At 35.4% G+C, this 27,147-nt stretch overlaps 1 protein-coding gene across 1 annotated transcript; it reads right to left on the bottom strand.

Annotated features, from left to right (window-relative positions):
• Positions 1-15,914: 15,914 nt before the first annotated feature.
• Positions 15,915-18,548, bottom strand: LOC134271360 (myb/SANT-like DNA-binding domain-containing protein 4; the record flags this gene model as incomplete). The annotated part of the gene is made up of 4 exons (XM_062753574.1): positions 18,544-18,548; positions 17,536-17,879; positions 16,409-16,552; positions 15,915-16,052 (listed from the first exon to the last, which is right to left on the bottom strand). Coding segments are annotated over exons 1-4 (631 nt in total), but the record flags the coding sequence as incomplete, so codon positions are not given.
• Between the last annotated feature and the right edge of the window lie 8,599 nt (positions 18,549-27,147).

The raw sequence follows: 27,147 nt of genomic DNA, 5'->3' as shown, positions 1-27,147 counted from the left end.
TATTTTGTATAAACACTGATCTAATTAAAGGATAAAAATAATAATTGATAGGATGAAAGTTACCTAGACGATGGGTGATTATTGCTTCTTAGTTACACACACAAAAAAAAACCCGCACACATAAAAAAAATTATATTTATACCCGCATTTTTAAAGAAAGTTCGGGTACATTGTTGTTTCAGTCCTTCCGTCTGTCACACATTTTTTCCCCTGAACTCCTCCTACATTTTTCACAGTAGCTTAATCATCTTTTTGGAGATGGTTGGGGGGTCATGTAGATGTGCAGAAGGTTTCGGAATTTTGATTTTGCCCCGGGGGTCAAAGGGGGGTAAAAATACGTTTTTATGCTAAAAGCCCCGTCTTCCCTGAACCCTTCTACATTTTACTCAGCAGCCTAATCATCTTTTGGGGAGGTTGGTGGTGTCATGTAGATGTGCAGAAAGGGTTTTCGAAATTTTGATTTTGCCCCAGGGGATCAAGGGGGGTAAAAAATGACATTTTTTTTATGCTAAAAACCCCTTCTTCCTTGAACTTTCATTTTTCTCAGCAGCCTAATCATCTTTTGGGAGATGGTTGGTGGTGTCATGTAAATGTGCAGTAAGGTTTCGGAATTTTGATTTTGCCCCGCGGGATCAAATGGGGGTCGTAAAATGACGTTTTTTATGCTAAAAGCCCCTTCTTCACGGGGACTTTCTACATTTTACTCAGCAGCCTAATCATCTTTTAGGAGATGGTTGGTGAAGTCATGTAGATGTGCAGAAAGGGTTTTAGGTTTTATTTTCCCCGGGGGGGTAAAATCAGTAGCCTCATCATCTTTTAGGAGAGTTAAATATTTTGAAAATTAGGTAAAACATAACATCATAGGGAAAAAAATCATAGCATTCTTATGAGTAATGTACATGTCAAATGTGAAAGTCATTAACTCTTCTCAATCAAAAGTTATAAGCAAATCCAACATTTTTGAAAAGTAGGTTAAGTTCAGTAAAGGTCACCGAGTCATGATTCATTTAGAAAGGTCTTTTCATAGGTAATAATATACATGCATGTATAATATGAATTCTGCCAAAATGATAAATTTAAAGCAATGTAATTTTTTTGCAAGTAGGTCAAACTTCAAGGTCATGGGTAAAAAAATCATGCCATTGTCACAGGTAAATACTAATACATATTTTTAATACAAACGCCTTGTCTCTTCACATTTAATAGATATGACCGTGATGACCAAGGTCAAATTGACAGACTGACATACAGATGTACATATTTCTATGTGAATTGGTTAAAATTGGCCCAGTGGTTGTAGAGAAGTTAAAAATGTAAAAACTTTCCAGACAAACAGATGGACACAGACGTAATGTGAAAAGGGAAAACAAAAAAAGTCAAATGAGCAAAAAATTAGGATTCACAAGTATTTTAAAGGGTTACCATGGTTACAGTATTTAAAAAGTTTTTTTTATGAAGTTTTGGAGAAGCAAAAAATGTTTGACATATGTATCCATCATTAAAAAAAACTGAACATTTCAGAAAACAGTATGATTGAAAATAATTAATCAAGGTGTTATGAGTAGCAAAATAAAGGTAGTAAACTTTTATAGCTAATTAACCGCAGAACTTAGTCAATTTTAAGATGCACAACCTTTTCAAATTTTATAATTATTGTTTTTAAAATATTTATATAATCAGTTCTGATTCAAGGGAAACAGATGCTGTCATGAACAGTAATACCCGCACTAAGGTGTTTGCCTCTAAATACACGCTCCTACATATTGGGTGGCTTTCCAAAGAAATAGTCAAAATAATTCTATAATTTACATGTATTCATCAAATTGAGTATAAAATTCTAGACCCTGTGACCAATAACTCAGAACCTCTTATATTTATTTTATACATGTTTAATTCATTATATACCAGTCTGAATTTTGTCTGGAATTTAAAAGGGTTTAAAAAAATGTATATACTAAAACAAGGAAAAAGTTAAAATGGACCCCCCTTGGAAAATGCAGATCCCCCCACCCCCTGGTAAACACGAATATGTGTAAAATAAGTATAAAAGTTAAACATTTAATTTGCGGCAATAGAAGTCACCATTACCCCCCCCCCCCACGATATAGGTTTTTGACGTTTGGGTGAGATTTACTTTAGGTTTTTTTTTTGATTGTCAATTTCTGGGATAGGATTTTTTTTTACTAGGAGGCCCCCCCCCCCCCCCCCCCCGGAAAAAAATTTCTGGATCCGCGTCTGAAATTAGATTTTGATATATGTTTTGCTCATAATAGGACCTTTTTAAATTTACAAACCCCCCCCCCCCCCCCCCCCTCGACACCACAATCACACAGCACATACTTTTTGGAATAGGCTAGATGGAAAAGGTTTGTTAAAATTTAATATAGTTTGTTATGAATTAATTTAAAATTTTTTTTGTACTATACATGTGAACATGAAAATTTCTACATCACATCACGTTGCGTCACCCATTATCATATTTATAGATTAAACACCATTTGGCACACCTGGGCCGATTCCCACTTCATTGAAAGGGATGGAATCGACAAGGTTCGCCAAAATGGCACATGGCTGCAGTCTGGTGTGCATTGGATTAATTCATTTTGAGTTATAATTGGATTTGTGTCTTTTTCATGAAGTTGAGACACAGGGAGTCGGTAAGTAGAAGTTTTAGTATAGTGGGGGGTCGAATCCACCCAAACTATTAGGTAAAAGTTTAAAAAGAGTAAAGAGCATCGCATGCCACACTAGACGAATTTCATATTGTGAAGTTATCTCCCGTTGTCGATGTGACATTCAGTTACTGCCAATACTGGTGCGGATCAGAATTTTTTCGGGAGTAGGGAGGGGGGGTCACATCTCAGTCAAAAAATTCCAGCCCAGAATTTCGTGACAAGCAGGAGAAAAAAATGAAAACAAATAAACAAATAAAAAAACAATGATAGTGAGGTCAATGTTTTCTAGTTTCCAGAAAGCAGTTTTGTCAAGAGTCATTTTTTACTTGCTACAGTATATAGTCTTGTTTAAATAACAAAGCAAATGCCAGATGGGGGGGGGGATGGGGGGATTCCAATCTTCCTACCCACTTCCTGTCCCTGAAATAACAATGTATTTTGTTATTCCAGTTAAATAGTATATTTTTTTCCATTTGACTAATTATTATACATATTTTGTTTCTTGTGTTTAGTATGTCTGTCTATAAGTCTGCAGAAATTAAATCCTAGTTAGCTTGCCCATAAGTTTTAAGTGGGATGGGCTATACAAATAGCTTCCACATTTTATAGGTTTATTTCTTGTGACAATTTAATAAGACCTTTTATTTGGGTACCATTAATTTTTACCTCTGATCGCTTGACATGGGATACACATTTTTACAAGAAAAATACCAAACTTTAAACTCTGCCTAAATTTTGATCAGTAGGTGCTAGGGCTTTCATACTTATCATGACATATTGTATTCATTGTGAACTGTCAACAGGTATAAATATGTTTGAACTTGACCCTAGAGTTTGAACCACTTAAACAAAAAAAATTAACCTTGGCAATTAACTTTTGAACAGGAATTACTAGGGATTTCTTTATTTCACATGTGCATTCCTTGTGACAAGACTTTCTTCTGATACTAACAATTTGAACCCTTTGACCTTGACCTTTGATTTTGACATATATTTGAGAAACTTCAACCTTCGCCATAGGCTTCCATACTGGGACATCAGTGTTTCATAAACACATCTTATCTTCATTATTATTTGGCGGTGTCTCCATATGAGGGAAGATGTATTCACAACAAACAAACAAATCACTAAAGAAAATATAAAACATGAATATGTTGGTCATGCATATCTCTGCAGGAAAAAAAACAGCTTTTCAAATACTCCAACCATATCGTAACCCTTTCAAAACACTCATTTGAGCTTTTTTGGTTTCCTTAGCATATAATGTCTGTCGTAACGTGTTGTCCATCTGTTTGTCTGAAAACTTTTTACATTTTTAACTTCTCTAGAACCACTGGGCCAATTTTACCCAATTCATATAGAAATATGTACATTTGTATGTCAGACTCAGTCCATCTGTCTCAATAAATTTAACCTTGGTTATCACGGTTATATACTACTGAATGAGAAGAGACATTCATATTAAACTTATGTATTAGTATATATATTTACCTGTGAGAATGGCATGGTTTTTTTTTTTTACATGTGACCTAGAAGTTTGACCAACTTGCAAAAAAATTAAATTGTTATAAATTCATCATTTTGAAAGAGAAAAGTTAGGGCATTCATATCATAATGCATGTATATTATTACCTGTGATAAGACCTTTCCAAATAAATCATGACTTTTACACTGTGACCTTGACCTTGAAGCGATCAAGCCTAACCTACTTTTCAAAAATGTTGCATTTGCTTATAACTTTTGATTGAGATGAGATATGACTCTCACATTTGACATGTACATAAATTACTCATAAGAATTCAAGGTGTTTCCCAGCATGCGATGTTTTTTTATGCGCCCGAATTTTTTCGGGTCGCATATTGTTTTTGTCCTGTCTGTTTGTCTGTTTATCTGTTTGTCTGTTTGTCTGTTGTCAACTTTAACCTTGGCCAAAACTTTTGAACCGTAAGAGATAGAGACTTCATATTTGGTATGCATACTCCTCTAATAAAGGTCTTTCAAATGACATCAAGGTCAATGACCTTGTGACGTTGACTGTGACCTATATGTTAAAAATAGGTTTTTCAACTGTTTGTCATAACTTTTGAACCATAAGAAATAGAGACTTCATAATTAGTATGCATACTCCTCTAATAAAGTTCTTTCAAATATCAATGACCTTGTGACCTTGACTGTGACCTATATGCTAAAAATAGGTTTTTCAACTGTTTGTTATAACTTTTGAACCATAGGAGATAGGGACTTCATATTTGGTATGCATACTCCACTAAAAAGGTTCTTTCAAACAACACCAAGGTCAATGACCATGTGACCTTGACTGTGACCTTTATACTTAAAATAGCTTTTTCCACTTTTTGCCATAACCTTTGAACCATAGAAGATAGGGACTTCATATTTGGTATGCATACTGCACTAATTAAGTTCCTTCAAATGACATCAAGGTCAATGACCTTGTGACCTTGACTGTGACCTATATGCTAAAAATAGCTTTTTCCACTTTTTGCCATAACTTTTGAACCATAAGAGATAAGGACTTCATATTTAGTATGCATACTCCACTAATAAAGTTCTTTCAAACAACACCAAGGTCAATGACCATGTGAAGTTAACTGTGACCTTTATACTAAAAATAGCTTTTTCTACTTTTTGCCATAACTTTTGAACCATAGGAGATAGGGACTTCATATTTAGTATGCATACCCCACTAATTAAGTTTTACAAATAACACCAAGGTCAATGACCTTGTGACCTTGACTGTGAACTATATGCTAAAAATAGCTTTTTCGAAATTTGTTGACGCCGGGTGCATAGTATTTCACAAATCTTGTTACCCCTTGATGTTGATGTTTTACATAATTTTCAAAATATTTAACTCTCCTAAAAGATGATTAGGCTTCTGAGTAACATTAAGGAAGACTTCAAGGAAGAAAAGGCTTTTTGCACAAAAAACGTCATTTTTCAACCCACATTTGACCCCCTGGGGCAAAATCTAAATTCCAAAACCTTACTGCACATCTACATGACCCCACCAACCATCTCCCAAAAGATGATTAGGCTGCTGAGTAAAAGGTAAGAGGAGTTCAGGGAAAACAGGGCTCTTTGTATGAAAAACGTTATTTTTCGACCCCCATTTGATCCCCTGGGGCAAAATCTTAATTCCGAAACCTTACTGCACATCTACATGTCACCACTAATCATCCCACAAAAGATGATTAGGCTGCTAAGTAAAATGTAAGAGGAGTTCAGGGTAGATGGGGCTTTTTACATAAAAAACGTCATTTTTCGACCCCAATTTGACCCCCCGGGGCAAAATTAAAATTCCGAAACCTTACTGCACATCTACATGACACCACCAACCATCCCCCAAAAGGTCATTTGGCTGCTGAGTAAAATGTAGAAGGAGTTCAGGGAAGACGGGACTTTTTGCACAAAAAACGTCATTTTTCGACCCCCATTTGACCCCCCGGGGCAAAATCAAAATTCCGAAACCTTACTGCACATCTACATGTCACCACTAATCATCCCACAAAAGATGATTAGGCTGCTAAGTAAAATGTAAGAGGAGTTCAGGGTATATGGGGCTTTTTACATAAAAAACGTCATTTTTCTACCCCCATTTGATCCCCCGGGGCAAAATTAAAATTCCGAAACCTTACTGCACATCTACATGACACCACCAACCATCCCCCAAAAGGTGATTTGGCTGCTGAGTAAAATGTAGAAGGAGTTCAGGGAAGACGAGAATTTTTGCACAAAAAAAGTCATTTTTCGACCCCCATTTGACCCCCCGGGGCAAAATCAAAATTCAGAAACTTTACTGCACATCTACATGTCACCACTAATCATCCCACAAAAGATGATTAGGCTGCTAAGTAAAATGTAAGAGGAGTTCAGGGTAGATGAGGCTTTTTACATAAAAAACGTCATTTTTCGACCCCCATTTGACCCCCCGGGGCAAAATTAAAATTCCGAAACCTTACTGCACATTGACACTACACCACCAATCATCCCCCAAAAGGTGATTTGGCTGGGCCCATAAAAATGTAGAAGGAGTTCAGGGAAGACGGGACTTTTTGCACAAAAAACGTACTATTTTTTGATCCTCAATTCCTTATCTCCCCCCGGGGCAAGTATCAAAATTCTGAAACCTTACTGCACATCTACATGACACCACTAATCATCGAAACAAAAGATGATTAGGCTGCTAAGTAAAATGTAAGAGGAGTTCAGGGAAGATAGGGCTTTTTGCATAAAAAACGTCATTTTTTGACCCCCATTTGACCCCCCCAGGAAAAATCAAAATTCCGAAACCTTACTGCACATCAACATGACACCACCAATCATCCCCCAAAATGTGATTAGGCTGCTGAGTAAAATGTAGAAGGAGTTCAGGGAAGACGGGACTTTTGCACAAAAAACGTCATTTTTAAACCCCCATTTGACCCCCCAGGGCAAAGACTGAAAATTCCAGTAACCTTACTGCACATCTACATGACACCACTAATCATCCCACAAAAGATGATTAGGCTGCTAAGTAAAATGTAAGAGAAGTTCAGGGAAGATGGGGCTTTTTGCATAAAAAACGTCATTTTTCGACCCCCATTTGATCCCCCGTGGCAAAATCAAAATTCCGAAACCTTACTGCACATCTACATGACACCACCAATCATCCCCCAAAAGGTGATTTGGCTGCTAAGTTAAATGTAGAAGGAGTTCAGGGAAGACGGGACTTTTTGCACAAAAAACGTCATTTTTCGACCCCCATTTGATCCCCCGGGACAAAATCAAAATTTTGAAACCTTACTGCACATCTACATGACACCACCAACCATCTGCTTAAAAGATGAGTTAAGCTACTGTGTAAAATGTAGGACCCCCGGAGCAAAATCAAAATTCTGAAACCTTACTGCACATCTACATGACACCACCAACCATCTCTTAAAAGTGATTAAGCTACTGTGTAAAATGTAGGAGGAGTTCAGGGAAGAAAGTGTGACAGGATGGATGGATGGACATCAGTAACAACAATATACCGAACTTTCTTTAGAAAGTGCGGGTATAACAAGAGATACAACCAACATGCTCATGTTTTATGTTATTTTTAGTACTTTGTTTGTTGTGAAAACAGCTCTCTCTGGAATTTTTCCCCCATTCCCTGAAATTTGCTTTGTTATTCAAATAAGACTATATACTGAAGCAAATAAAATAAATTACTTTGGACATTATCCCCCTTATAAAATATTGACCCCACGACACCACTATCATTGATTTTATTTTGTTTTCATTTTTTTTTTCTTTGCTTGTGAGGAAATTCTGGGCTAGCATTTTTATGACTGAGGTGTGAACCCCCCTCCCCCCTCCTGAAAAAAATCTGGATCTGCACCAGTAACTGAATGTCACATGCACAACGGGAGATAACTTCACAATGTGAAATTTGACTACTAAGGCATGCGATGATCTTTGAACTTTAACCTAATCTATCGGTTTATTTTACCCCAATCTATACATGCTATAGTTAAACTTGTACTTACCGACTGTCATAGGTCTTGTCAACTTCATGAAATATAATCCAATTATAACACAAAATGAATATTTTCCATACATATCTGCACCATGTGCATGCTATGTAAACCTTGGATTTTTCCGTTCAATACGAATCAGCCGAGGTGTGCCGAGTGATGCTTAATCTAAAAATATGGTATGGGTGACGCAACCCAATGTGATGTAGAAATTTTCCAAAAGGTGTTTACATGTAAACATGTAAAGTTCAAGAGCAAATTTTAATAAATTAATTCATAACAAGCTATGTTTTAACATAACTTTTCCATCTACATGTGTAGCCTATTTTTAAAAAAAAACGAATGTTTCGTGAGATCGAGGGTGTGTATGTGTGTAGTGTTTGGAGGGTGGGGGCATTATTTAATTTAAAAAGGTTCCAATTGTGATCAAAACATTTTTAAAAATCTAATTCACACCATTAATTAGATTCTTTTTTTCAACACATAGGCGTCGGGGCCGGGGGGGGGGGGGGGGGCTTTAACCCCCCCCCCTTTTTTTGCAAAGATAGACATTTACTATGTAATATTTACATTCAGTGTAATTTTCCTTATGAAATCCATTAGAAATACACGACGTTCAAATTTCTATAACACACGCGAAACCTTGTCACCACGCGTTAGAATACACAGTAGGAACTACATGCATTTTCAATACTCTAGGAACACCAAAATGTAAAATGTTTTATTTCAATTTAATGAAAAACTATAACCCTGAAAAATTAACGTAAAAATTAACGTAATGTGCATTAAGAATTAATTTGTCACTTTTTTTCCTCGCAATGTTTGTTTGCGTTATTTAACTTTGCAACGTCATTTAACGTCATTTGACGTTGCAAACGGCTCTTACATCTATTAACCACGGCAGTTTTGAAGGGCGCTAAATTCACATCTAAGATTAACGAAATAAGCAATTATGAAAAAGGAAACGCGCGGTATTCAATTTGTCGGCACGGCCAGGTGTGTTATAGGACCGAAGACATCCAAAAATATGAATTCAATGCTTAATTGAAAATTGGGGTTTACCTTTTTTTTTGGTTTAGCCCCCCCCCCCCCCCTTTCAATTTCCTTCCGATGAATATGAAGTATATAAAATACTGAGTCATACGTCACAGGGTTTGAGAATGTTATACTCTAATGTGACAAATACATATACTGTGTAAATTATAGAATTATTTTGACTTTTCCTTGGAAAGCCCAATATGTACGGATGTGTATTTAAAGGCAAACACATTTGTGCGGGTATCACTGTCTCATGACAGCATCTAGTTTTTCTGCTTTTAAGTTGAAAAAAATTCTGAATCTAATTATTTTTATTTCTTTGTTCAGCTACTTCTTGACATCTTTGAATCAGGTTAAACAGTTTTCTACAAAATAAAAATGGATGTCTTTGATTTTTTGAGTCACTGTTTCGGCATTTTATCTTTTCTCTTAAAAATTCTTTTAATTGAGTTACAGAATAATCTTTATTTATCTTGAGTCATAGTAATCCTTTGTTTAAAGTATTTGCATAAACGCACTGTACGTATCTTTATCTATTCTGTTTATTTAATAATTTTAATTTTGGCATAGGATTGAAAGACGCCGTTGGTAGTTCATGTATATCCAATTTGAACAATAAAACATAAAGTCAGGTTTTTGGTCTACAACATACCCCTTAAAATATGTTAATCAAGATAAAGGTGGTTTAATGATAGAATTGCATGCAGAGAGTCCATTTAAACTTAACCGGAAATGGAACTTCCTTTTTGTTGTTGCCAAAACAGTGACATGATTTGGACTTTAAAATCAAACAAATAATAAGAAATCATGCTCAAGGTTAGCTGTTTTTTGATTCTTAGGAAAATGTAATGAATGAAAGAGAAATATATAAATATAGACGAATCTTCCCTCTCTGATGTAGATGATCTACCTCGAACTACAGTAGTCGTGACTTGCATTTCTATGATTTGAACATATTTTATTGTTTAGATGTTATATAACAAAAGAATTGCACACAATTTCTGAAAACTTAGAACGCGTTCTCCTTTTCAATATATTTCTCAACATTTTATAATTAATTTAGCAGAGCCTTAATGTTTTTTTTATTACAAAGAATGTAATAGTTGATTTTACAAATATGTTTATCATGCGCATTTCAAACATCAAGCTTTCAGTTCTCGAAAACATACATTTTCACCTTCTTTTTAACTACTGCAAACACTAACCACAGGGCTCTTACATGTTCAAAAATGCGATGTTGTGAAACTTCAGGGCAGGTTGCCCTGGTAACCATGATATATGACAACCAATTTTATCTAAATTGAGTTTTGGTATTTAAGACTTATCAAAGAGGGATTGAAGAAATTCTGAGACTTTCAGTTGCACAGCTCCTAAATAAAAATTCAATTCATTATATAGAACGGCTCTTAGCATTGATCGTATGGTTATTAAACGTCTTTCCTTTCCTTATTTCCTTATAAAATAAGGAATACATTCTTTAATGTAAATATTTGCTTATTAGCCAATACCACCATAATAGCGAGTCCAGGGAGGCGGCGCGAAGCGCCGCTCGTGTAGCGAGCTCAGTAGACTAACGTGTGCGAACGGAGAAAATTCGGGTTCAAATCTGCACATTGTTCCAAGAAATTTTTATCTCACGGCGTGAAAAAATTCCAAACTCCCAATAATCCTTTGCGGTGCATAGCAACATGGTGGCTAAAACATAGCAACAACTTACTTGAAAGAAAATTACAAACAACGATTTAATGCAGTCTCCATACCACAAAACTATCGTTTGTGTTCTAAGTCAACAGGACTTTTATTTGACGTCATACTTTCGTCACTTAAACGGCTCGGGTATTTCCGATTTTGTCGGAAACTTCCGAAAAGTTCGGAATCTCGATCCCGATGCCTGGAAAATGAGGATAGGCAGTGCAAGTAAATGCTGTGTAAAGGTTTTTGATAGCGAGCGCAGCGAGCTCTTAAAGCAACGCCTGTGCGAAGAGAAAATTCGGACTACTGCACATTCATTCGATAGAATTTTTTGATGCAGTAATTTGGACCCACAATGCATCACTTGTTTTAGCTACGTTCTCGCGAGAATCCCGGCAAATGTTCAACAAAAAGTTTACTCGCCTTGATTTAATGGATATATATTGAAGATAAATAGAAAACAAAACGTTCTTCATTAACTTTCAGCACTGTTCAGGCTTTTTCTCGGTATATTGCGACTTACATACGTCATGTGACGTCAGAGTCTAGACGCACCAAATGTCACGTGCGTTTTGACGAGCCCGATCTAAATCAAAACAATAGAAGAGTTTGCGCTCGCTCTAACGGTCGCACCGTCAACATATTATTTCTAAAGTTTATTTATAAAATGTGCAATTTAATGATGACAGGAATCAATAACTTCATATGCCTTATTTTGAATTCCACAATTAATTTACAAACTTATTGATACTTTACAGCAAATAATTTGGAAAGTACAAAGACATAAGAACTTTAGAAAACAATGCAAAAGAAAACACAATTTGTCTTTACTCAATCCTAACATTCTTCCTAACAGTTTTGTTTTCTCAAATATTTTTAGTGTTTTCCTTTGATACAATGCTTTTTTCAATATTGACATCCCAGGTGAAAGGTAACGTGCATGTGTATGTCAATATGCCAGGTTGCCATAGTGTCTGATGTCAGTGGGTGGAAACTGGACAAAGGAGACCTTTTTCTTTTTTTTTTTTATTTTAAAAATTTGTAGCATACAACAAAATTTTATTGGATAGTGATTATTATATAAGTACAGCTAATATTTACTTTTTATCATATCAAAATATACATGTGTATTACTTCTACATAGAAAAAAGTGCATCATACATATACTTATTTATACTGTATTCAGAGTTATTTACATCCCGTGTTATGTTCGCCCTTTCTCATTTTGAAACAAGTTTGCCCCGTTTTAAATTCGGCATGAAAGATTTTTGTTTACAGAAACTATACTATTTACTTTGAAATCACCCCGTAATAAATTGCCCACTTTCAATAAGGACCAAAGGGGTGAAAATAATACGGTGGCAAACATTCTCTGTACACAGTATATCATACATATACCAAAATAACAAAAAAAAATTGTAGCAATTTCTATGATCAAAACAGTGGATTTTTTGCAGCAAACTCTCTTTTAACAACTAAAAATTCATGCAAAAAATACATTTTTAATATGCAGGGAAAAGAATAATTAAGCAGGGTACCAAAAGGAATCCTATTCAGCACCAACACTCTCTACATTGGTGACCAAGGCTACTTTACAAGAGGACTGCTTTCCTTCTTGCTTATACAATAAGCTGGGTGAGAGGTGGGGTTGTACTCTACAGTCCTATATTGCAAGGCAAATCCTCCTCCAGAAAGAGTTTTCCTGGGGGTATTTTAGAGGCGTAAGCCAAATTCATAGGACTGATATGTTTTTTCTAAAGAAAAAACACATTGTTGTACCTTGTTTTTAATTAAAAGTAATAACATAATATATATATGTACGAGTATATTTCCTCAAGACAGAAAGTATTAAATATGCTTATATATAATATAATATTCAATCTAGTTAATGCATATGTACATCTTCTTTCTTTCAAATATAGAAGGGTCCATGGTCATTTGTTATTTCATTTTCAAATCTATCGATCGATTGCACCATAGTTAGGTTTAACAAATAATACATTAACAATAAAATGTGATAAATGCACAGCCTGGGATATGATGATTGCAGTAATTGGAGAAAAAATATTCAATTAACAACGTCCATATTACCGTAAACCAACTATTATTTTCAACATCTTTATTGCTATTCGGCAAACTGTAATCAATTCGCGATGATAAATGCTCGCGATGTAGGAAACATTTTCCACAAATACACAGTTATATTAATGATTTTTAGTGAGATAAATATTCGCGAAATTATAAGGTCACGAAAGTCAAAGATATTTATCGCAGGCAAAACAAGGGCTGGGGCCCGTTTCACAAAGCCTACTTAGGACTAAGTTCTATCTTAGGAAAGAACTTTTTCCTAAGTTCATTACTTATCCGTTTCACTAATCTCGTCTTATCTTAGGATACTGTAAACGTGGAAATTTTGACGATGTGCTAATTTTGACTATATTGACGATTTTTCTTTTCTCGTCAAAATTTACACTCGTCAAACTTCGCATCATATATATAGCGTCACATCAGACATTGACCATTGTACAACTTTACCGCTTAATTGTCTTGGCTTTCCACTATTCAAACAAGTTAAATTGATGCAAAGCATCAAATCGGCCGCAAACAAAATTTAGCATAAACAAATTTCTTTTACAATTTTCAAAGTGTCCATGAAAGGAAAGCACGTCTAAATACTAGTATTCAAAGGTGAAATAGTTGATTCATTTTTATTTTAGGCTGTCTTCAAAGCAAAATAAATAATTAATTAAAATTAAAAAAATAGACATTTACCCCATTTGCTTATAAACAGATTCATCGATGTAAAAAGGGCAGCAATAAATGATAAGAATTTATTGTCTTCAAAATAAAGATGTAGGTATCTCAAGATGAACCAGGTGCTGATACCCTGGATCTTGGTCACGTGATAATGCCCATGGCTGTGCTGCAAGGCGCAGTACAAAATGTAGAAAAATTTCTTTGTGTTATTTGCAGGCGTAGAGCATGTTCAAAACAATTTTTACTGGTTGAAATTTTTTTCAATTTTTATTCACCAATCCATGCACATTTACACGTCATTTTTATCCGGAAAATCATGACGATTTCCTTTCATATCTTATACACTCCCAGGCTGGGGAGTATCTATTGTTAACTCTTTTTACATAACTATAAATTATCAATTATCTGATGAGAAATGATAAAGAAATTGAAACACAGTAGCAACAATTAACACTATATTCAAAGCAATTTTTGAAAATATTTTACTCATGGTTTTCTACTTGTTATCATTTGAGAAATATTTTCCTGACCTAATGAAAAATAACGTCTCATTTCCCCATGTGCACTTTCTAACACAATCACAAATAGATCGGCCGCTGCTGCGGCCGATAACTAGATCAAAGTTACTGTTAATTTCTTTTGTAATTAGTTATGAAAACAAAGTGACATATAATCACATTTTTTAAAACCATTGAATCTCAACTAGTGTATCAAATACTGCATACATACCTTAGCGTAATTATCACGCCATGTTTGAACTAGTATTTTACCTCAGGCAATTCCGACGATGCTTTTGTATCCCCGTGAATTCAAAGATACATACATGTAACTCTTGATTAAACATTTCGTCAAAATTAACACTCGTCAATTTTCGTAAACAAAAAAATCGTCAATTTTTCAACTCGTCAATATAACCACGTTTACAGTATTCCTAAGTTATGTCGTAACTTTAGGACAGGTAAATCGATGACTTAGGAAGAAACTAAATATGGCGGCTGCATATTTAATAATAAACGAACGGAGACTGTTACGGAGAGAGAGGTTGTTTAGGGATAGAAACAATCCATTGGACTATATGGATGACCGTGAGATAATTTCAAAGTTTAGACTGCCTCGTCATTTGATATTGGACATCTGTCAAATGATACAAAATGACATCACAAGGCCTACACGAAGGTCTCATGCACTCACTTCCACCATCCCTGCAGCTTATGGCTGCATTACGTTTCTTTGCTACTGGTAACTTTCAAACAGTAACTGCCGACCTACATGGAATAAGTAAGTCGAGCATTTCAAGAATTGTCAGAGATGTGTCTCAATCATTGGTCAAAATAAGTCCAAGATATATAAAAATGTCCATTGATGAGAATGAAATTACAAATAGAATGTATGATTTTTCAAGAATTTGTGGCTTCCCTAATGTTATAGGCGCAATAGATGGTACACATGTGGGTATAAAGTTCCCATCATTTGAAGAGCACGTCTTTGTGAATAGAAAAAATTACCACTCTATAAACACTATGGCTGTGTGTGATGCAAAACTGAAATTGATTAGATAGTAAGTGGCCTGGATCATCACATGATTTATTCTGTATGAAAATTCCACCCTTTGTCAACTTTTTGAAAACAAAAAATCTGAAGAGGTTGACTTTTAGGTGACAGTGGATATCCACTTAGATCATTTCTACTTACACCTGTTATGAACCCAACTACACCCAAGGAGAATGCCTATAACACAGCACACATAAAAACGAGAAATGTAATTGAAAGGTGTTTCGGAGTGTGGAAAATGCGCTTTCGCTGCATGGACACTTCTGGTGGTACTTTACAGTTTTCACCCAAAAGAACCTGCAACATCATAGTGGCGACTGCAGTTTTGCACAACATTTGTGTTGAAAACAGAGTCCCAGAACCACAAGGCAGGCCTGTTATTAATGACGGTAATGACTGTGTATATCATGGAACCCTAAATGATGGAAATGACAATAGGAGACAGTTGATTGAAGCTAGATTTTAGAAAATGTATGCACATGTACTAATGAATGACATGTACTGAAGAATAAAATACTTTTGTGTATAAATGAGTGTAATATGAAATATAAAACATTTATATTAAACATCTACAAAATTTATTTATTGGATAGGTGTTACTGTGGCATTAGAAATAATGCCCAACTGACAAAGTTTAATATTATGTTTTTCTTGCTCAATTTGCAGTCTCCCCTGCTCATACTAAGCCGTTTCTGCTCAACTGCCAGTCTTTCTGCTTCAAGCTCCATTCTCTTTTTCTCTATATCCAGTCTTTCTTTTTCAATTTTAACTAATTCAAGTGATGGTGATTGCAGGTCCTGTTTTCGCTTCCTAGTTGGTGCTACAAGTAAAAAAGAATGAACGAATAAAATTATGTTACACATTTGAAGATTAGTACATGTATAAGTAAAGACAGGCGCAGGATTATTTTCCAGGTTGGGATGTACATGAACTCTAAGATATGTCAGACATAGAAAGAAAATAATTCTTAAAAAAAAAGTCAGGAAAATTCTTTTTCTCTTCAGATACATGTCTTTCATTGCAATCTTTAAAGGGGTCTGTGTTTCTCAGGGAGCTATTTTTATCTTTTGAATGTCATTTTTTTAGAACTAAACAAAGCATTATTTTCAGTGCAGTGATTGATCAGTTTTAAAGGCGATGATGACTCAAGTATACAGATTGGAATGATGAGTTTACCATTAATGCATGTTGATGTAGGTTTGCTAGTTTCACTACATGTAGCAGTAACTGTTGTTGTAGCCGTAGATACTTCCAATGATTGGTCCGTTGATAGACTTTCTGTAAGGATAGCCCCTTTTCTTTCCACTTCATTCGACTCATCTTTAAAATAAAATAAAAGTTATAAATATTATAATAAATAAATTATATACGTTATATATATATATATTAATGTTAGTGTGTGTGTGTGTGTGAGGATGTGTTTGTAGGTGAGCAGTGGCTGATCCAGAGGGGGGGGGGTTACGTTACGGGGGTTGCAACCCCCCGCCCCCTTTGGATTTGCAAAAAAGAAAGAGAAATAAGAAAGTTCCAATTTTTTTGTTGTTTTTTTACTATAGAAATTGTTAAGTTAAAGGCTATTGTTGTAATATATAAAGAAATTCGGTTGTTAAAATAAAATAAAACCCCATCCCTTTACAAAATAGGATTATAAGGTTCGGAGATTTATTTTCCTTTCTTTTTCAAAAACTTTCTGGTAATGTATAGTATACAAGTACTTTTTCCCAGATTGATCAACGTCCCACTTTCAAAAACCATACTCGACCCTGTAACGATATTCTATTGAGTTATTTAACTTTATGTATGTGTACAACGTACGCTTTAACTGTTTTCGCCTTCAACCCCCCTTTTGAAAAATACTTCAACCCCCCCCCCCCCTTAGAAAAATTTCTGGATCCGCGCCTGGTGAGGGAAGGTGTGTGAATGTATGTGTTTAATCTGAAGTAAATAACAATCATTTTTAGAATTAATAATTTATTTCTCCATCCATGAGTCTCTCTGCTATGTTTTTTGCAAGTATAAAAACAAACTTTTTGTTGTAAATGAGCATTTTTTACAATGCTAAACAAATTAACCATATAAGAAAAAGTTACACATGCCCATATTTGAATATATCCCTTACAAGGATATTAATAAACATGAGGAAAAATACAAATATGACTAGAAGAATTGGCAAAAAAGATGCTAGAACAAACACACCACAACTTGTTAATAACTAACAAATTATGGACAAGTGCCCCAATCATTTTTAGAATTTAAAAAAGATTTGATATGCGTATGTAATACTAGTATTAGTGGACACCAACCTCGTTCACTTTGTACAAGAGTGTCGATGCCCCCCTCAACTCCGGATGTAGATGTCTCACCCAAAATTGATTGTATTTTTTCCTCTAGTGGGGTTGTAGTACAGTCTGCCGGCAAAAGACCACCTCCAGTTTTTCTCTGTTCCCTTTTAATTTTTGCGAATTTCTTTTTACCTTCGCTGCAAATGGCACTCCACTTTTTCTTTAGTTCCTCTGCTGACCTAATGTAACTTGTATTGACCGAATTCACTTTAGAACAAATATGGTCCCATTCCCCCTTTTTGGCTTGATTAGTCACGGTGGAATTGTGCTTGGAGAAAGAACATCTTTTCTTCTTTCTACTTCTTCTATAAGAATAGTTATTTCAGCATTCGTAAAATTGGGGTTCCTCTTCTGTCGAGACATTGTTATTTTGTGAGCGAGAAAGCTTTAAACGAAGCACGGACTACTAACGAAGATCAAACAAAGAAAAAGCACCCATTCATGAAGAAAAAAAATATATCTAACGATTGCCGTGTTCGATAAGGTTTACTAGGAACGTTACCTTGTATTAAGCAAACACCTACTTTGAGAATAATTAAAAAAAATACATGCATGTATATCGTATGTGGTATGGAGGTGAGGGTGTACTAAGTTCCATCGGGCAACTTGTCAAGGAAAATAATTGAGTAGGTCAGTTTAATCACACTTTTGTCCATTTCATATGAAAGTAAAAGAAATCCTTACCACAACCCCCCAACCCAACCCCCCCAATCCACACCTCTCCCCCTTTCAGACTATTTTTTTCAAACTAATTGAAATAAGCTACCTTAAACTAAAGACTACTCAAACTACTCTTACAATACATGTTAAGGATTTGTAGTTATGTGGGTTATTATTTACACACAGCTATTCACAGCTTAAGAAATGTCCTAGGATAAAGTTTAGTTAAGATTGTTTCGTGAAACAGCTGTGATAAATCTTAGGAACTTCCTAAGTTATAACTTAGGCATATCTTAAGTTATGTCTTACGACATATCTTAGGAAATGTTTGTGAAACAGGCCCCTGGTTTACAGTAACAACACATGGATCAAAATCCTCTATATGCAATAGCTATATATATTTTCAAATTAAATATTCTTGATTTACAGCATAACTGACTCAGCTTAATGAAACCCTTACACAAAACATAATTTCTATAATTATGATAATTATACCCGCACTTTCTAAAGAAAGTTTTGGGTATATTGTTGTTACTCATGTCCGTCCGTCCGTCCGTCCGTCCGTCCGTCCGTCCGTCTGTCACACTTTTCTTCCCTGAACTCCTGCTACATTTTACACAGTAGCTTAATCATCTTTTGGGAGATGGTTTGTGGGGTCATGTAGATGTGCAGTAAGGTTTTGGAATTTCGATTTTGCCCCGGGGTCAAATGGGGGTCGAAAAATGACGTTTTTTGTCCAAAAAGCCCCGTCTTCCCTGAACTCCTTCTACATTTTACTCAGTAGCCTAACCAGCTTTTGGGAGATGGTTGGTGGGGTCCATGTAGATGTGCAGTAAGCTTTCGGAATTTTGATTTTGCCCCAGGGGGTCAAATGGGGGTCGAAAAATGACGTTTTTTAAGCAAAAAGCTCCGTCTTCCCTGAACTTCTCTTACATTTTACTCAGTAGCCTAATCATCTTTTGGGAGATGGTTGGTGGGGTCATGTAGATGTGCAGTAAGGTTTTTGAATTTCGATTTTGCCCCAGGGGGTCAAATGGGGGTCAAAATGACGTTTTTTGTCCAAAAAGCCCCGTCTTCCCCCTTGAACTCCCGTTCTACATTTTACTCAGTAGCCTAACCAGCTTTTGGGAGATGGTTGGTGGGGTCATGTAGATGTGCAGTAAGCTTTCGGAATTTTGATTTTGCCCCAGGGGGTCAAATGGGGGATGAAAATGACGTTTTTAAGCAAAAAGCTCCAGTCTCCCCCTTAAACTCCTCTTATATTTTACTCAGTAGCCTAACCATCTTTTGGGAGATGGTTGGTGGGGTCATGTCGATGTGCAGTAAGGTTTTGGAATTTCGATTTTGCCTCGGGGGATCAAATGGGGGTCGAAAAATGACGTTTTTTGTCCAAAAAGCCCCGTCTTCCCTGAACTCCTTCTACATTTTACTCATAATAACCGAGCTTTTGGGAGATGGTTGGTGGGGTCAAGATGTGCAGTAAGCTTTCGGAATTTTGATTTTGCCCCAGGGGGTCAAATGGGGGTCGAAAAATGACGTTTTTTAAGCAAAAAGCTCCGTCTCCCCTAAACTCCTCTTATATTTTACTCAGTAGCCTAATCATCTTTTGGGAGATGGTTGGTGGGGTCATGTCGATGTGCAGTAAGGTTTTGGAATTTCGATTTTGCCTCGGGGGATCAAATGGGGGTCGAAAAATGACGTTTTTTGTCCAAAAAGCCCCGTCTTCCCTGAACTCCTTCTACATTTTACTCAGTAGCCTAACCAGCTTTTGGGAGATGGTTGGTGGGGTCATGTAGATGTGCAGTAAGGTTTTGGAATTTTGATTTTGCCCTGGGGGATCAAATGGGGGTCGAAAAATGACGTTTTTTATGCAAAAAGCCCAGTCTTCCCTGAACTCCTCTTACATTTTATTCAGCAGCCTAATCATCTTTTGGAAGATGGTTGGTGGGGTCATGTAGATGTGCAGTAAGGTTTTGGAATTTTGATTTTGCCCCGGGGGATCAAATGGGGGTCGAAAAATGACGTTTTTTATGCCAAAATCTCCATCTTCCCTGAACTCCTCTTACATTTTATTCAGCAGCCTAATCATCTTTTGGGAGATGGTTGGTGGGGTCATGCAGATGTGCAGTTAGCTTTCGGAGTTTTGATTTTGCCCCGGGGGGTCAAATAAGGGTCGAAAAATGATGTTTTTATGGAAAAAGCCCCATCTTCCCTGAACTCCTCTTACATTTTATTCAGCATCCTAATCATCTTTGGGAGATGGTTGGTTGGGTCATGTAGATGTGCAGTTAGGTTTCGGAATTTTGATTTTGCACGGGGGGTCAAATGAGGGTTGAAAAATGGCGTTTTTTATGGAAAAAGCCCAGTCTTCCCTAAACTCCTTTTTTGTTTGAAACAGTGGTCTTATCATCTTTTGGGAGAGTTCACTCTTTTGAAATTTTGTTAAAACATCAAGGTCAAGGGGTAAAAAATCATAGCATGTTGGGAGCCTCTTGTTATGGGTAATGTTCACTTGAAATGTGAAAGTCAAATCTCTTCTCAATGAAAAGGAAATACAACATTAATGAAAACTAAGTTAAACTTCAAGGTCAAGGTCACAGAGTCAAAAAGTCATGATACATTTTGGAAGGTCTTATCACAGGTAATATGAATGCCCTTTCATTTATCTTTCAAAATGATCAATTCAAAGTAATTAATTTTTTTAAGGAAATTAGGTCAAACTTCAAGATCATGGGTAATGAAAATCATAGTGTATGTAGAATGGTATTGTCCTATTTAATACTAATACACATGTTTAATATAAAAGTCCTATCTCTTCTCATTCAAAATATACGACCATGATGACCAAGGTTAAATTTATTGTGACAGATGGGCAGATTGACAAACAAATGAGATTTAATGTACCCTACCTTTAGCAAAAATGGGGACAATAAATGTCTTTGCTGTTCTTGAGAAGAAGATTTATGTTGGAACAAGATGTGTTTGTGAAACTACATGCCCAGCGGCAACAAAGTTAAAAAATCTTCTTTTAGCATATTGATCACAGTCAAGGTCACAAGGTCATTGACCATGGTGTCATTCGAGAGAACTTAATCAGTGGAGTATGCGTACTAAATATGAAGTCCCTATCTCCTATGGTTCAAAAGTTGTGGCAAAAAGTGTAAAGAGCTATTTTTAGCATATCCGTCACAGTCAAGGTCACAAGATCATTGACCTCGCCGTCGTTTGAAAGGACTTTATCGGTGGAGTATGCATACCAAATATGAAGTCCCTATCTCCTATGGTTCAAAAGTTATGACAAAGAGTGGAAAAAGCTCTTTTTAGAATATAGGTCCCAGTCAAGGTCACAAAGTCATTGACCATGGTGTCATTTGAAAGAACTTAATCGGTGGAGTATGCATACCAAATATGAAGTCCTTATCTCTGATGGTTCAAAAGTTATGGCAAAAAGTGTAAAAAGCTATTTTTAGCATATAGGTCACAGTCAAGGTCACAAGATCATTGACCTTGATGTCATTTGAAAGGACTCTATTAGTGGAGTATGCATACCAAATATGAAGTCCCTATCTCCTATGGTTCAAAAGTTATGACAAACAGTGGAAAAAGCTATTTTTAGCATATAAGTCTTAGTCAAGGTCACAAGGTCATTGACCTTGAAGTCATTTGAAAGGACTTTATTAGTGGAGTATGCTTACCAAATATGAAGTCTCTATCCCTTATTGTTCAAAAGTTATGGCCAAGGTTAAAGTTGACAAACAGATAAACAGACAAACAGACAAACAGACAGGACAAAAACAATATACGCCCGGGATCTATCCATCCGGGCGCTTAAAAAGTACCCTGCATATTTAAATGTAAATTGGTTGAAAAATTAGCCCAGTGGTTCTTAAGAAGTTAATGTGAAAAGTTTGCAGATAAACAGATGGACAACAGAAATCAGTATATTTCAGAAAACAGAAAACTTATAAATAGTTAATCAAGGTGCTTTGGGTAGGAAAATAAAGCTAAACTGGTATATCTAATTCATCCGCAGAGCTTAGTAGTATTTCAATATGCACAACCTTTTCAACTCTTAATCACGTTCCCCAAACGAAGTTGGGGAACATATTGTTTTTACTCTGTTTCTTATTATGTTCCCCAAACGAAGTTGGGGAACATATTGTTTTTACTCTGTTTTTTATTAGGTCTTCCGTTTCCAACGGAAGACCTTCTACTGATTCGTTTGTTTCTTTTCCACTATTATTATTATTTTTTTTTTTTTTCTTACCGATTTTGTGCAGGCGATTTCTCGAGAACGCCTCGACAGATTTTTATGAAACTTCCAGCAATGATGGCAAATCATATGAACTTAGGGCGTTTTTTTTTATTTTGCCGTCGTCACTTCCGGTCGCGAGATACGGCCAATTTTCTTTTTTTAAAGTGTCATTTTGTCCGGAAGTGTTCTCAAAAACGGTTTGAGATTGAGTCTTGAAACTTTCAGGGATGATAGATTGTGACAGGCTCTCTTGAATTTTGTATAAAGTTTTTGTTGCCGTCACGTCCGTTGTCCACCGGAAGTAGTTTAAAAATATGCAAAATTTTATTTTCTTTTTTTTTAAATGTTTCTTATATTATATAGGCAAAAAAGTGTCTCGAGTATTATTATGTCCACCGGAAGTTTTTTTTTTCCAAACCGGAAGTAGTTAAAAAATCAGCATTTTTCATTGAAATTATCAGGGATGATTCCTTCACACTCAGAGAGGAGTTATAAGTCATTTTTAGTACTTCCGGTCACACCGGAAGTGAATTATAAAGACCGGAAGTTATCTGAAATTTACAGATTTCACTCTTAAATGTGTTCTCACGTATTTAGAGGAATTGATATGAACTTTTTTTTTATTTTAAGTTGTTTTATGATCGTATCAAAAATCGAACGGAAGACCTACTCGTTGCTTGCAACGAGATCTCCTCTAGTTATGTTCCCCAAACGGAGTTTGGGAACATATTGTTTTTACTCGGTTTCTTATTATTATTATTATTATTATGTCGCCCCGAACGAAGTCGGGGACGACATATTGAATATCGTACGCATGTTTTTTTTATCCAGGCTGTTTCTCGGAGATGGCTGGGACAATCTTCCTGAAACTTTCCTTCAAAGGACGATCACTGGTTGTAGTTGTGCAGTGAGGTCGTTCAGTTCCAATATGTCTACCGTTGCCATGGAAACCTGTAAAAAGCGACAAATTTTGTCCGAGAGTGTTCTCTCTGGTCCCTTAAACGTTCGTCATGAAACTTTTCTTATTTTAATGATTAGTATCTGTAGTTGTGTAACTCGCATTTAAAATTTTCAAATAATCGATTATTGCCATGGAAACCAGGGGAATGTTAAAATTCTTTAATTTCGATTTTCTCAATAACTACTCAAGCAATCGTTTTGAAACTTTCAATGTTAATTCCTTGCAATGTGTCAAGGTGATTTCTACTTTTAAAATAATTGTAATGAGTCGCTTACAGTTGTCATAGAAACGAAACAGAAAAAAAGGTTAAGATGTACACATGTGTTCTCCAAGGTCTAGGTCAAAGGGTCAAAGTTCGTCGTATCCAATAAAAGTTCTTTTCACAAGGATTACATATTTGAAATACAAAAGCCCTAGCACTTACCGTTCAAACGTTATGGCTATGTACTATGTTCAAGACGCCCCCCCCCCCCTCTTTTTTATGAAGCACACAGCCAAGTAGAATACACAGATATAACATATACAACTTACAAGTAACTTTTTAAAATCTTCATTCATAAAATTCAGTTCCCGTCATGTGATATTTTGCCATCATTCATTCTCCTTCTGTTTTGTCTCTTGAATTTATAAATATTTTATTTTATCTATATAAAAAAAAAATAACGATTGTCAGCTGCATTTATTATCATTTCGCGTTTTCTTGTATATCTATCACTTGTATATTATTCATTTCATTAGATAGTGCAAGTATAAATTAAAAAATTGGTACGTCATTTCCATAGTTTTCATTCATTCATAAATCCCTGGATCCGCTCCTGCGGGTTCGCAAAGCCTTGATCACCACTGTATACAAAACATTCATCTCGCCGAAAATGTTCATGATTCCGCTAAACTGAGAAAGTTTACACATGATTTATTATCTCATAACACACATCAGCTCTCTGCAATGCAGAAATGCTCGAATTGAAGGGGAAAATTCAGGAGTTATTGATGAGAAAAATTCAGGAGTTATTATGTCGCCCCGAACGAAGTCGGGGACGACATATTGATATTGTACGCATGTTTTTTTTTATCCAGGCTGTTTCTCGGAGATGGCTGGGACAATCTTCCTGAAACTTTCCTTCAAGGACGATCACTGGTTGTAGTTGTGCAGTGAGGTCGTTCAGTTCCAATATGTCTACCGTTGCCATGGAAACCTGTAAAAAGCGACAAATTTTGTCCGAGAGTGTTCTCTCTGGTCCCTTAAACGTTCGTCATGAAACTTTTCTTATTTTAATGATTAGTATCTGTAGTTCTGCAACTCGTATTTAAAATTTTCATATAATCGATTATTGCCATGGAAACCAGGTGAAAGTTAAAATTCTTTAATTTCGATTTTCTCAATAACTACTCAGGCAATCGTTTTGAAACTTTCAATGTTTATTCCTTGCAATGTGTCAAAGTGATTTCTACTTTCAAAATAATTGTAATGAGTCGCTCACGGTTGCCATAGAAACGAAACAGAAAAAAAGATTCAGATGTACACATGTGTTCTCCAAGGTCTAGGTCAAAGGGTCAAAGTTCGTCGTATCCAATAAAAGTTCTTTTCACAAGGATTACATATTTGAAATACGAAAGCCCTAGTACTTACCGTTCAAACGTTATGGCTATTTACTATGTTCAAGACGCCCCCCCCCCTCTTTTTATGAAGCACACAGCCAAGTAGAATACACAGATATAACATATACAACTTACAAGTAACTTTTTAAAAATCTTCATTCATAAAATTCAGTTCCCGTCATGTGATAGTTTGCCATCATTCATTCTCCTTCTGTTTTGTCTCTTGAATTTATAAATATTTTATTTTATCTATATAAAAAAAAAATAACGATTGTCAGCTGCATTTATTATCATTTCGCGTTTTCTTGTATATCTATCACTTGTATATTATTCATTTCATTAGATAGTGCAAGTATAAATTAAAAAATTGGTACGTCATTTCCATAGTTTTTATTCATTCATAAATTCTTTGATCCGCTCCTGATGGTTCGCAAAGCCTTGATCACCACTGTATACAAAACATTCATCTCGCCGAAAATGTTCATGATTCCGCTAAACTGAGAAAGTTCACACATGATTTATTATCTCATAACACACATCAGCTCTCTGCAATGCAGAAATGCTCGAATTGAAGGGGAAAATTCAGGAGTTATTGATGAGAAAAATTCAGGAGTTATTATGTCGCCCCGAACGAAGTCGGGGACGACATATTGATATTGTACGCATGTTTTTTTTTATCCAGGCTGTTTCTCGGAGATGGCTGGGACAATCTTCCTGAAACTTTCCTTGAAGGACGATCACTGGTTGTAGTTGTGCAGTGAGGTCGTTCAGTTCCAATATGTCTACCGTTGCCATGGAAACCTGTAAAAAGCGACAAATTTTGTCCGAGAGTGTTCTCCGTCCCTTAAACGTTCGTCATGAAACTTTTCTTATTTTAATGATTAGTATCTGTAGTTCTGCAACTCGTATTTAAAATTTTCATATAATCGATTATTGCCATGGAAACCAGGTGAAAGTTAAAATTCTTTAATTTCGATTTTCTCAATAACTACTCAGGCAATCGTTTTGAAACTTTCAATGTTTATTCCTTGCAATGTGTCAAAGTGATTTCTACTTTCAAAATAATTGTAATGAGTCGCTCACGGTTGCCATAGAAAACAAAGGGTCAAAGTTCGTCGTATCCAATAAAAGTTCTTTTCACAAGGATTACATATTTGAAATACGAAAGCCCTAGTACTTAACTTTTAAAACCTTAAAATCCCTATTTATTTTTTCCCAAACCCCTTCTTTTTTCCCGAATTTTATAAAATTTTATTTTTAAATTAAAAAAAATTTTAAAATTTCATCTTTTAAATTTTTTCCCCTCTTGTATATTTTCATTTTTTCCCCTTCTTTTGAATTTATAAATAAAAATTTTATCATTTAAAAAATAGTTTTCATTCATTTATATATTTTTTTTCTTGATTTCCAAATTTTTTTTCCATTGTATCAAAAAAAAATTAAAAAATTGGTCCCTAAAAAAAAATTCCTTTATTTATTTTCCCCATCCGCTCCTAAATCGAAAGTTTGATAATGAAAAAAATTATTTGGAAAATTCATGATTCCCCCAAACAGAAAGACACATGATTTATTATTTCCCAAAATTTTCCAAGGCGTCTCAAATTTGAGGGGAAAAATTTCTTTTTAAAAAATTTCTGGGGAATTTTTCCGGGAATTTGGGGAGCTTCAGTTTCCAAATGTTTTCCAGGTGGGGAAGGGGACAATTTTCCGATTTCCTTCAAGACGATCACTGTTGTATTTTCATGATAATTAGTTCCAATTGTCTACCGTTATAAACATTTGCAAAACCGGGAAATTTTTAAAATTTTTCTTTTAAAAATTCTCAAAATTTTTTTTAAATTTTAATGTTATTCCCTTGTTTGAAAAGTTTTTTAAATTTTCAAAAATTTGTTTTTGATGGAAACCGGTGAAATTAAAAAACAAAAAAGTTTTTCCAATTACAAAATGTTTTTTTTCCAAGGTTTTATTTAAAAGGTCAAAGTTTTATCCAAAAAATTTTAAGATTCCTAGCCAGTACACCGAAAGTTAGGTTTTACTTGTTAAAGGGCCCCCCCCCCCCTTTTTTGAACCAAGAAGTTCACAGAAAAATAAAAACAAA

This window comes from Saccostrea cucullata, unplaced genomic scaffold (genome assembly GCF_032062105.1).
Source record: "Saccostrea cucullata isolate Sc308-1 unplaced genomic scaffold, CSIRO_AGI_Scuc_v1 ctg9026, whole genome shotgun sequence".
Lineage (NCBI taxonomy): Eukaryota > Metazoa > Mollusca > Bivalvia > Ostreida > Ostreidae > Saccostrea > Saccostrea cuccullata.
Note: the sequence above shows the minus strand (reverse complement) of the source record. Positions and strands in the feature narration are given on the sequence as shown.